Raw genomic sequence first — 13,232 nt, 5'->3', positions numbered from 1 at the left:
AAACATTGATGGATGAAGTCGAACGTCGAAAAGAGATGTTCAAGAATGAAGCAAAACGTAGAGGAGAAATGCGTCGCAGTATAAGTGAATCGAATCGTCATTGCAGTTCGTCGGAAAGTTCAGAGACTGCATCACCCTTTAATCGTGGTCATATGTATTCAAATAAATGCTTAGAACATAGATGTTGCGAAATAATTTATTTTTCCAAATATGGACGTCGTGTAAAAAGAGGTTCTTGTTTAGGTATGGCAAATTATTTCGAGTTTTCATTATTTCATTGAATTTAATATTTTTTTTTGTATATAAATTTAAGGTCATTCACAGAAAGGCTGCATCGCTTACACAGGCATGGATCCAGATAGCGGCCAACTGTTATACATAACCGAATGGAATATCAAGTACACACAATTGGAGGCTAAGTGCAGTAACGGTGGGAAATGCTTTTGGGTGCCAACTGAATTGAAGTGCAATGGTAATCATAGGGTCGATGATGTGATCAATTCGATTGAGAAACAAATATCAATGTTAGTTCAACTGCATCATAAGAATCTCATTCAATACGAATGTGTGCTTTGCATAAAACGTAAAGAATTTTTTACAATATTTCTCGCACAGGATTTTTTGCTTGGTACAAGTGTTTTTAGTATATCATCAACATTAGGCTGGTGTATTGATGGAGCACGTATGGTTGCACGTGGTGTTTTAGATGCACTAGTCTTTTTGCATAACAAAGGAGTTTCTCATAGCCATATACTGGATACGACAATATTTATGGATAACACTGGCACCATACGTTGTACTGATTTTTCTTTAGTGCCAAATTTGTTGGAATTGATAGCAGGCCCTGGGCAACGTTCGACAAAAGGCGACTTGCCAGCTTTGGGTGCACTAGTAGAGAGCTTATTGACTACACATACATTTGAGATGCGTGATTTTATAGAAAAGTAAATGAATATGTTATAGGATATATTAACAAATTTAACTTATAGCTTTACCTATTGTAGATGCAATTCTGATCGTACCTTATCAGCATCCGAGTTATTGGAACATCCATTTCTGCGTTTTGCTTCATTCATGCATGATGATAAGGACAACGGTTATCTTTCTGTAGCTATTAAAAATCCAACACAGCATAATGCAGACTTGGGAGTTGGTAATCAGAACAAAACTCGAAATTTAGCAGTACCCGCAGCTGATGTAGCTATTATGGCATTGCCTACGAGCCAGTCACGTTTACGTACTGAATTCGAAGTGCTAACGTACTTGGGTAAAGGTGCATTTGGAGATGTATTAAAAGTGCGCAATATACTCGATAATCGCCAATATGCTATAAAACGCATACCGTTGCCAGCTCGCAGTCGTCAATTATACAAGAAAATGACTAGAGAAGTAGAGCTGCTATCACGTTTAAATCACGAGAATGTTGTGCGTTATTTTAATAGTTGGATTGAGAGTGTAAATGAGGAAGATGTAGATGAAGAAGTGGTAAAATTTGTGTATATGAAAAAAGATTTCAAACTGCATTAAATTGGTCTAAACTGTTTTCAGGATAAATTAATACCTGCGGATGGATCTGTAAGTCATGACAGTATTAAACCGCCTAAATCTCCACATGGGATACCAGTCGACGAGATAGAAGACAGCTCTTCAAGCATGTGGAATGGTTTTATGTGAGTGAAGAAATTAAAAATGATGATATGATGATAAATAATTACTTATTTATTTACTACAACTTATGTAGGCCGAATATGGATACTTCCGACTCTGATGGCATAGAATTTATTGATTCAGATGGACAAATAGCGGTTTACAACGATGATGATGATGATGATGATGATGCTAATGCTTCGGAATCTCAAAAAAAAGCTGCATCGCCTAGACCACAAATTCAAATAATGTATATTCAAATGGAATTTTGTGAAAAGTTTACATTAAGGTTTGTTTGTTGTGCTCATTCTTATAAATTAAAATCTAAGCTTATAGTTCCTTTTAATATAGGACAGCAATTGATAATAATCTATTTGAAGATACTGATCGTGTTTGGCGTCTATTTCGCGAAATTGCAGAGGGTTTATCACACATACATCAACAAGGCATAATACATCGTGATCTAAAGCCCGTAAATATATTTTTGGATTCCCATGATCAAGTAAAAATTGGAGATTTTGGACTTGCTACAACTAGTTTTTTGGCTTTACAATCACAACGTAAGTGTCAATATAGTTTATCAAAGACAATATAGAAATGTTTTATGAATTACTATAGCTGATCAAACGACACACACTTCGCATATTACTTCCATTGAAGACGGTACTGGTACGGGTAAAGTTGGCACCACATTGTATGTAGCTCCGGAATTAACAGAACATGCTTCCAAGTCAACCTACAATCAGAAAGTAGACATGTATACATTGGGTATAATTCTATTCGAAATGTGTCAGCAACCATTCAGCACTGGCATGGAACGTATACAAACTATGGTTGAATTGAGAAGTCCAGCAATTATCATACCTAATGCAATGTTGGAAAACCACAAAAATGATAAAACAATCAAGGTGAATATGTGACTGATTAACGAGAGTATAGTCATATCGAGTGATTTAATTGAAAGCTTTTAACAAGAGATTTAATGTTAATCGCTTGTTGCTAATAGAGAGAATTAAAGTTTTTTTTAATTTAATTTATATTATTTTTAAGATACTTCGTTGGCTACTTAATCATGAGCCAGCAAATCGGCCAACTGCAGAGGAGCTACTTGCTTCTGATTTGGTACCACCTGCTCAACTGGAAGCGAGCGAATTGCAAGAAATGCTACGTCATGCGCTGGCTAATCCACAAAGTAAAGCTTATAAGCATATTGTGGCACGTTGTTTAAGGCAGGAAAACGATGAAGTGCTTGAGCATACTTATCACTTAGGCAGTAGTCGTGCAATGAAATCATGGAACTCTCATATAGCTTGCGACGGGCTTGTATCGCTCAATCCTGTGATAGAGTTTATCAAAGCAAAAGTGATTGGTTTATTCAGAAAGCATGGTGCAATTGAAGTGGACACTCCTCTACTTTCACCACTGTCAACGCGTACAAATCTTTGGTGTAATCCCGTCAAGTTAATGACACATTCCGGTTGCGTTGTAGTGCTACCCAGCGACTTAAGAACACAATTTGCGCGTCATATAGCAATGAGTGGAGTTAATATGATACGTCGCTACTGTGTGGATCGTGTTTACCGTGAAGAAAAGGTGTTCAACTTTCATCCGAAACAGAATTATGAATGTGCTTTTGATATAATCACACCGAACACAAATAGTTATTTGGTTGATGCAGAATTGCTGACCGTTGCTTACGAGATTACAAACGAAATACCGCGTTTACGTGAAAAAAATGTGGCGATACGTATGAACCACTTGAATTTGCTACGTGCCATTTTACTTTATTGCAATGTGCCGAAAAATATGTACAGTGAACTATTTGGAAATATTACCGATTTTATCGAGGGTCGCATCTCAAAATTTCAGCTGCACTCAACAGTCACTGTTATAATGGAAAAATCCAAATCGTCTGCTTCTACAGTTATAGACTTATTGCTATCAAACTTTCTAATTAGCGGCTCTAGAAGCGGAGTGGATGATTGTTCGTTGCGCACATTGGTGCGAGGTAAAGGTGAAACGGCTTCGTTAGCTAAGGGCGCTTTACGCGAACTGGAATCTATAGTGGCAATTGCAAAAAGTTTCGGTGTAAAGGTATGATTTGAACAACTCAGGATTTACATTATCTCATTTTTAAAATGATTTTTTTCTAGTGTCCTATACACATCTGTGCCGGTTTGCCAATAAGTTTTGAACGCGCAAATAACGGCAGCATTGTGTGGCAAATGGTTGCTGATCTGAAACGTAATCGCGGATCAAGGCCATCTGTGCTCGCTGTGGGTGAGCGCTATGATAATATGTTGCAGGAATTTCAAAAAGAAGCGCAAAGTTTCAATGCAAACATACCTTTGCGTAAGATTGGTGGCGCTGGCTTATCTTTTTCACTCGACAAACTCATTGCTGCAGTGGATGTGGAAGATACTAAGGAATGTCGTGCTATAGATGTAGGTGTTTGCATTAGTGGTTCACGTCCACCTCTGAAGGATGTTGCATATATCATGCAAGAGTTGTGGTCTAGTGGTATACGTTGCGGCATTGTGGAGTCAGGAGTTGCTAGTGGTGATGATTTGCAGGACTTGGCTAAGCTAGGAGCATTACATTTTATATTGGTGGATGAAAATGGTGGTTTACGTGTTCGTTCCTGGGAACGCGACAGGTTTCAAGAGAAACATGTGACTCGCAATGAACTTGGAGAATTTATACAGAAGATGCTACGTAATGATGCAAACAATACCGCTACCACGGATTATGTTAGTCAAATGTCAAATGCTGGTAATAATAGTGGACGCGGAGATGGTATTTTAAATACATCAGGTGGAAATAGCAATCAAAAAATGAGTTACACAATAAGTGGTCTAAGCCAATTGCCATACGTTCAAACAGTATTCTTAATACAGGATAAACTTACTGCCAATTATCGCAGACGCTGTGAAAATCAAGTAAGTTAAGATCACCGAATTAAGGTTAGGGTTTGATTATTGTTATTTTAATTAAATTATTGCGAAATACTTTTCAACTTAATTGTGTTTGTAGTCCTGTAAAACAAGGACTTACATGCATAAGGTAACTAGCACAATGGGATAGAATGAAATAGGGGCAAGGTAGGAGTAAGAAAAAGGATAAGTAGATGTGCTGAACCTAAGGAGGGTATAGTTGAAGCAACCACTTGAGGACTTAAAAACTGAAACGCTACTTGCTTTGAAAATAATTCCGAAAGTGGACAGCAAGATGGTACTTTTAAGCCGATTTAATAGATTCAGAAAAATAAAAGTTATAAACAATTTAACCTTTTTTTAAGAAAGCATTGTTAACACATTAGAGTTGTGCATATTTTTGAACTTATATGTAAAATGACTTCTGTAATAGATTTATTAGATTTCTATGCATTCACACAAGTCTTCCATTCAACATATTTGTTAATTAATAAAAATATTTCCTTAAGGCTATACAGCAAATGAATACAATCTTGACGCAATTCACCAAAAAAGCAAACGTCACAGTGCTAATTGTAGATTTACCAAACTCCGTATTGAACGCTATTGTCGGTGCGATTAATCCTCGTACTGTCAACAAAAAAGAGACTGAACACGAAATAAACATTGTGATTGAAAGGTAATTAACAAAATATATAATTTCTTTTATAAATATTAAATATTTCGTTTTTCTTTTATAGATTTCCTAAGCACAAACGTTATGTTCTGACAATTTTAGAAGAAATTGACGACCTAGTAACAGATGCGAAGACATCCATTGTGGCCTTATATAGCATTTTGGACTCATGTTATCGTGTAATTATATAAATTAGATACTTTTACGTAATGTTACCTATTTTATAAAATGATTTAATATAATTTTGTAATGATTGAATTTAAAGACCTATATGATTTTGTCAATTACATTTTCTTTAATTTAAAATACTAATATTTTTATAACAAATATATTGATTAGAATAATTTCTACGGAACTAAAACTAAAACTTATATAAAATAACTGTTTAAATTATTTTAAGAAACAATAAAGACTATATGTTGTTTTTTACCTAACAATTTGAATCTTTACATAAAAATATACAATTCTTTCCTATAATTTATCATATATTTATAAATATAATATATATAAATAACGCTACGTATTTTCATTTGCTTTATTTAAGCTACGTAGTATGCCAGCCGTAGTTGATTGTAAAACTTTACGTGAAAGTCGCATAAATCCTGATACAGGATCACGTCCAAAATATTTAACTTGAATTTCTTGACCAATTTCTAAACCCAAAGCGGAGGGATGAGCAATCTAAAACAATTTAATGAATATGAATATATTAGTTAAGCACTAAAAATAATATCATTAGATTGATTTACCTTTCTTTGGTCTAATTGAGAATTATGTAGCAATGCTGGTGGCATATTAGGATATAAACTAACCATTACACCCGTATCTCGTATTTCTGTGATTTTAGCAGTATAAATACCACCAAACTCTAAGTCTGGTATGGTGTCCTTCACAAGTAAGGCATCGATTTGTTCTTTTGCCTCATCCATAGCTGCTTCAGATGGTGCGAATAGGGAAAACGAAGTTTCATCTTCTGCTGTTATCGTGGTACCAGTTTCCAAATAAATGCGTTTAATATTCATGCCACTTGGACCAATTAATTTTACACGCTGTTGTGGCTCGATCGATATGCGTTCTGTAACTGGCCAGCAATCCTTACGATATTTTCTATATAATATTAATAATTAATTGAAGATGTTTATTTTTTTTAAATTATCATAAGTAACTTTTTAAGTTAATACTTAATTAATTATAATATAATTATAATATGTATACAATATATATTTTACAAACCAAGTTTTAAATTAATTTGAAATGGGACTAACCTTGGTTCTCTTATAACTTCACCCATAATATCTAGTATTTTTCCTTTTGCGTCTGTAGCTTTTTGTAAAGATTCCATAACTACTTTTAATGGTATACCAGGAACTTTTAGATCTGCTTGTATGGCAGTAAAGCCCTTACGTGTGCCTGCAACTTTCATATCCATATCGCCCATATAATCCTCAATACCCAAAATATCAGTTAATATACGATAATCTTTCATGTGTTTAGTGTCATTATTTTCATATTTGGTCACTAAGCCAATAGCTACACCAGCGGCTGGAGCAACAACAGGTACCCCGGCATCCATTAGAGCCAATGAACCACCACATACAGTAGCCATCGAGCTTGAACCATTCGATTCTAACACTTCGGAAGTTAGACGTACTGTAAAAGGATAATTGTGTGGTAGCGTAGGCAATAAAGCACGTTCAGCTAAAGCACCATGACCAAGCTCACGCCGTCCAACAGGTCCAATACGTCCAATTTCACCTGTAGCATACGGTGGGAATTCATAATGTAGCATGAAATTTTTGGCCTTTAAACCACTAAATATAAGAAAAATATTATTTGTGTTTACATATTAATGTGTATAATAAATACGTTTCTAAGGCTGATAGGGTATCTAACTTCATAGCGCTTTCCTGAGAATCCAATGATACAGTACAAAACACTTGCGTTTGTCCACGCTGAAACAGTGCAGATCCATGTAACGGTTTGTACAAGTCAACCTAAAATTGTATTGAAAAGAAGTTCAGCAAATCTACAACAATAAAAAAATATAAAAATCGAGTTTTTCATTCACCTGACAACTGATGTTTCTGAGATTATCGAAACTTCTGCCATCACACCTTTTATTTTCTTCAAATATTAAATTTCGAAATATGTTTTTACTAATCTTATTAAATTCATCTCCAATGAGTGTTGGTTCAATATGAGGGAATGAAGACCACACTTTATCGATAACGTTTGTACGCACTGCATTTACCGCATTATCCCGTGATATTTTGTCATGCATTTGATCTTGAAATATATCACGTAAACGCATTTCGCACATAGTTTTCACGGCTTCACTTACTTCCTCATCCACTGTTGGTAGTGGTTCCAATGGACGTTTCGTACGACCATTTGCTTTTTGTAAACGTTCTATTTCATTCACGATGTACTGTGCTTCTTGTGTGCCTTTTTTAATAGCCTTCAGTAGATCTTGCATCAATACTACGTTACCCTTTCCTTCTAACATAACGACGAGATTATGTTTTGTAGCTGAAATTACTAAGTCCAAATCGGAGGTTTGCAACTCTCTTCTCGTTGGATTTACAATAACCTCACCATCGCTAAGTCCTACACTGCAAGTTCAAACTATTAATTTTTTTTAAATTTCTTTAACATTATTTATAATACGAACCGCACTGCGCCAATTGGACCATTCCAAGGTATATCACTTAGACTTAATGCCACAGATGCTGCATTTATCGATAGTACATCAGGTGAAAAAACTGCGTCCATTGCTAACATATTGCAAACAAGCTGTGTTTCTGTACGGAACTCTGCTGGAAAAAGCGGTCGCAATGAACGATCAATCAGTCTTGCTGATAGTATTTCTTTTTCAGATGGCCCAAGTTCACGACGCATAAAATTCATTGGTATGCGTCCAGAGGCGGAACCTTTTAGCCGATAATCCACTACTAATGGCATAAAGCTTGCACTGGGAGCTTGTTTTGGTTTTGCTACAGCCGTCACCATAACTGCTGTGTCGCCCATTTGACATACCGCTGTGCCATTAGCAAATCGTGCATACTTCCCAGAAGTTATGTTAAGATTTCGTCTATAAAAATTTAGGAGGAATTCAAGATTTTCAATACATCAAAATTTATATTAGCTTTTTTACCCGTTAGAGAATTTTACTTCTGCATTCGGACATTCACTTGACGTAGTTTGTGTGGCATTGCGGCAAGGAACTCTTAAATATTTTAAACGGTAATTCAATAATTTTAAATATTTTTTTGTAAAAATCATAATTATTGTGTCTCGCACCGGCAGAATATGTTGCGCCAGTTAACAGCTGATATTACAGCACATGTGTTGATGACGGGGTGGCAGTGTAGGCAAAAAGTAGTAGTTGAATAATAAAGTAAAACGAATTAAAAATATTAAAAATATTTAAGAATATTTTATAATAGGTATTATCTTGATTTTTTAGATATTTGAACTTTAAAAACAATGTTTCAATTAATAATATATCTATTATACACAGTTATTACAAAAATATATTGAAAACTTAAAAAGAAAAAAATTTAAAAATAATATTTATATAAATTTTTCAACTATTTACACTTCAACTAGTTTTAAAGAGAAAAAAGAATATATAATTATTGGTTCTTATTTATTGATATATTCATATGTTTTATTAAAACAATAACAGCAATATTAAAAGAGTTTCCAATAATTGTATTTATCTATCTAGGTCAGAGTATGTTGGGATGGCAGACTCGTCAATCAAAGCTCAATTGAGTACAAATAATGTTTCGTTGTGGCACCACAAAACCAAGACCTATAGGACAATCTGAAAGTTGAAACACCAAAACCTCTAGCGCACAAACAGTGTCCTTTTGAAAAATCGATTCCCATTCAAGTAGAAGAAAACAACCTGTCAAGTCTATAACTTGGCTATGACTGTAAATTTTAAAGAATAACTTAAAACAATTTTAAATCTTTTACTAGCCAATGATGGACACATGCACATGGGGTGCAGTACATTTCTCTTCTCACTTGCCGAACGTTGAAGAGTAGTCCTTATCTTATTATATACCTGTTTAATATGTAATTTTTGTTATAGATGAAGATGATGAATGGTGCGATAGTCTATTTATTATTTAAAGTCTATGTAGTGAAACACGTGTTGGGAATGAATTATTATTGCTTCTCTTCCTTTTCTTGATGATATTTGATTATTTTGAATATAAACTTATATGAAAACAAATATATTTCACTTTAAGCAACTTCTATTTGGTAAATTCCATTTTACAAATGTTTTTTCCAGAAGATATTAATGACTTCTTAAAATGGGTTTGTAGTGAATCATTAATATATGTGTAATAAAAGTAATATGATTTTTGGATTAATGTAGGCAAAAAGAACATATGCTCATATATTAAAAATGTATAAGTACGTAACATATTTAGAAATTTTCAGAATCGCTTTTACTTAAAAAGTCTTACATGTTGAATAACATTAACTGTAACCGATTAGTAGAACTTCTGTTAATTTTGTTAGTAATACAGTATTAGACCATGTGTTAGATAATACAGACTAATAACAATTTCCTATCTTTTTTTCTAGATAAAATATATATATTGTAAAATATGTATATATATATTGTATATATTTAAAATTAAAATTAGTAAATGATAGATGCTGTTGGATTTTGAGGGTAGCTACTTATTTCCTATACTCCAACTATTATTTACAGTACTAGATTCAAAAGGTGACACAGACCACTCAGAGAAATCTAATGCCCTCAAAGTTGTCTGATTAAGGTGAATTACAATTACTATTATATCTGTATGTTATCCTTGTTAAACCATTGGAATCTTCTAAGCAGAACTGACAAATCCACTTTCAGTATCTCTACCAGGGTGTTCTCCAGTATATTGAAGCCGGTTTGTCTATAATCCGAGACGAAGACGTAGAAAATGATTGATGGACTCTGTCTCTTTTTCATCGTAGCAATACCTGTAGAGTCAATTTATCAAAATTCGTCACCGTTGAAGTATCGGTTATAATGAATGAGTGCCCAATTAGTACTCCAATAAATACACGAACTAAAGGTTTGGTAAAGTTCCAAAGGTTTTTCATTGAAATCCATTCTGGAAGGTGAGATTGAATGAACATGTTAGTTAGTTCTGGATTCAATAACAATCACCAGAACACATATTTAAGTCAATATATGTGTGTACATCTTTAAAGGGTATATAACTTCCAACTTTCGAAAAATCCAATTATCTTGATTTTCAATCGAATTAAATTTTTTTAAACAGTCAAACAAGAATTCAAGAAATAAAAATGTAGCCACTTAAGACTATATATTTCGCATAAAAGACACAATGAAATGTTAGCAAATTAAAAAAAATATGTGTGAAATATAATGTCATAACCATTTTCATCCTTTCCAAGAAACGTTGAAGTACGTGTTGTGGACGTGTACAAATGTAAAAATAAAAGCGCATGCTTTGTTTGCATTCAGGACACATCTAAATTCAGTTCTGTCAGATGCAATTTCTGTTTTAAAATGGATGCAGCAGCTAAAGTGGACAGATTTATGTTTTCAACTTATGTGTAAACTATGTATCCTACGAGTTGCGAGTTGCGGGATGAAGCGAAATTTTAAAGTACCGAATTTATAAGGAAACATTTTGATGCATTGTTTCTTAACACTGTACAGAAGTTCTTTTAAACAAGTTTAAAATAACAAATAATGTATTGAAGGGATACAATACATTGAGAAGTAGTCTTATATAGAACTACTTAAAAGAAAGTGGTTCTTTATATGCACTTGACATATATATTACTCGTAAATGGTGGTACCGATTTTTGGATTTTAGAACTTTAGTATTCCTACATTCTATGTCTTGAGACACATTTTTATTTTTATACAACATTCTCTGATGATGGTCTTAAACAACCGAAACGTCGGAAATATAGATTAAATAAATAAAATAATAAATAATTTTTTATAAAAACCAAACCAAAAAATTTGACAATTAAACCCATCACTCATCTATAATAAAAATTCAAAAAACAGTCAGCATATAATTACAAAATGGATTCTTATAATAAATAGAAGATCGTTTTATCTGGTCAGCACATTTTGTATCCAGTTTTATACATGTATAAAAAGTCTATAGAAATTGGCTTTTAATCACATGGGTCGAACTAATTGTTACAGAACGTTTACAATATCGCAATTAACTTGGAAGCAACAAGTGTCTTTTCATACAAAATCCATACAAAAATGTGTTACAATTATTATTTGATAATTGTAAGTGTAAATTTGGTTTTACAGTCAGCAGACATACTCTTAAGTAATAAATCAAAATAAATTAGAAATAATCGAAATATTTTGTTGTAATTATGATAATGAAGAAAAAATGTATTAGTAACTGTGATGCCCATTGTGATGTTTCACTTCTTCAACCTACAAAATACTTTTAGATATTCTTGACTTATTATATAGCACATACACTCTGTCCCATTTAGACGGTTTTGCTCATTATAATAACTAATGAGGAAGATTTACCATGTAAAGTGATTTCATATAAATGAGCTCATTATCAAAAAATCAGCTCATTTCAGGCGAAAATGTCCAATGCAACCCTTAAAAATAAATTTCTTAAAAGGGAAATGACCAATTTGAAACGAAACGAGCCGCAGGAATAAATGTAAAAGTCTAATATCTCTGCTAGAAGTTAACATTAGATAATTGAAGAATGATTTATGATTTTAATTTTCGCTTAATCAGAATCTTAATTCTTGATAGGCTTTTAGTATTGCGCAATTAAATATTGTCTTTGATTAAAAAAGCAAGAATGGAGTCTTCGATAAAAAAAAATGAGTACTCTATGGTCTAGTCTTTAACTGAACAATATTTATTTAGAGCATTTCTGGGATTATAAACGTCTTTTATCTAAGAGCTTCCATTATATTAAATTATAAAGAATGTCGATTCTATTGTGCCAAATATAATGCGATATATTTAATGATTGAATTTTTTTAATTTTTAAAATGATCTCTTTGAATATGTATATGATAGGAATACTATGCTATCTGTATAGCATAGTTATCTTAGTTGTTTATAAAATACCTTTTGTTTAACAGATATATATCATGTCAAAGACAACATTCAGTGCTGTTAAAAAAAAAAAAGGAGATAAGATGTAGCCTTGTTTGAACCAAATTGAAGATATGAGTGGCTTACAGTAATCATTTTCATGTTGAACTCTCCAAGATAAAAGATATATTGGCCGTATTCCAGGTTTTTTAATGCTCAAGTCTGACCTTGATCCCAGACTGGTTATCCAGTTATCCAGTATCCCTGGTTATCCCAGGGTCTGACCCATAACCAAAAATTTACTTCGGGGCTGGGTTTTTTCAGATAAAATGCTAGTTAGACTTTGTTTTTCTTTACGACTGACTAATATCATATCATAATGCAAACTACATAGATTTGTAAATATATATAATTTTCGATTCAAGGGACAGGGATTGCTGTGCTTGGCTATGTGTGTTTACATATAATCTTCGATTCAAGGGACAGAGATTGCTGTGCTTGGCTATGTATGTTTACATATAATCTTCGATTCAAGGGATTGCTGTCCTTGGTTCGACTTATAAATTTATCATATTTTCGCTTGAACTTAATTATTTATGAGCTATACATTTTGCATAGACAATATTACCAAAGGACTGTTATTATCCTAATTTTTATTTTAACATAAATTTAAAGTACAAAATTATTTCAAATTAGGAGTGTTTGAAGTTTGGCGAGGAAAGAAACTCGTACCGACACTGAGACATAAGAAGACATAAGAATATTGAAAAACATTTTTGCAGCAATAAATTATGTAGGAAAATAATAGAAGTTTTTGCTATAAGCAAAAGGCAAATATAAAAAAAAAAAAATAAAAAAAATTGCTGCAAATGTATCTGCAATA

The 13,232-nt window shown here is 33.0% G+C and overlaps 2 protein-coding genes across 2 annotated transcripts in view; one reads left to right on the top strand and one right to left on the bottom strand.

The window, feature by feature from the left end:
* Positions 1 to 5,447, top strand: part of LOC119676672 (eIF-2-alpha kinase GCN2-like) — a 10,268-nt gene extending 4,821 nt beyond the window's left edge. The window contains exons 4-14 of the mRNA XM_038087924.1: positions 3 to 243; positions 314 to 944; positions 1,005 to 1,485; positions 1,549 to 1,670; positions 1,742 to 1,936; positions 1,999 to 2,207; positions 2,266 to 2,555; positions 2,698 to 3,741; positions 3,801 to 4,586; positions 5,090 to 5,259; positions 5,321 to 5,447. Of these exons, the coding sequence (XP_037943852.1) occupies positions 3 to 243; positions 314 to 944; positions 1,005 to 1,485; positions 1,549 to 1,670; positions 1,742 to 1,936; positions 1,999 to 2,207; positions 2,266 to 2,555; positions 2,698 to 3,741; positions 3,801 to 4,586; positions 5,090 to 5,259; positions 5,321 to 5,447 (4,296 nt within the window). The remainder of the gene's footprint in view (positions 1 to 2; positions 244 to 313; positions 945 to 1,004; positions 1,486 to 1,548; positions 1,671 to 1,741; positions 1,937 to 1,998; positions 2,208 to 2,265; positions 2,556 to 2,697; positions 3,742 to 3,800; positions 4,587 to 5,089; positions 5,260 to 5,320) is intronic.
* A 281-nt stretch (positions 5,448 to 5,728) lies between these two features.
* On the bottom strand, positions 5,729 to 8,681 carry LOC119682573 (polyribonucleotide nucleotidyltransferase 1, mitochondrial-like). The gene is made up of 7 exons (XM_038096045.1): positions 8,411 to 8,681; positions 7,928 to 8,347; positions 7,325 to 7,868; positions 7,123 to 7,250; positions 6,522 to 7,067; positions 6,006 to 6,363; positions 5,729 to 5,937 (listed from the first exon to the last, which is right to left on the bottom strand). The coding sequence occupies exons 1-7, from the start codon at positions 8,536 to 8,538 to the stop codon at positions 5,773 to 5,775; spliced, it is 2,289 nt and encodes a 762-aa protein (XP_037951973.1). The 5' UTR covers positions 8,539 to 8,681; the 3' UTR covers positions 5,729 to 5,772.
* Positions 8,682 to 13,232: the final 4,551 nt, after the last annotated feature.

The sequence above is a fragment of the Teleopsis dalmanni genome, chromosome 2 (assembly GCF_002237135.1).
Source record: "Teleopsis dalmanni isolate 2A chromosome 2, ASM223713v2, whole genome shotgun sequence".
In the NCBI taxonomy this organism is placed as follows: Eukaryota; Metazoa; Arthropoda; class Insecta; order Diptera; family Diopsidae; genus Teleopsis; species Teleopsis dalmanni.
Note: the sequence above shows the minus strand (reverse complement) of the source record. Positions and strands in the feature narration are given on the sequence as shown.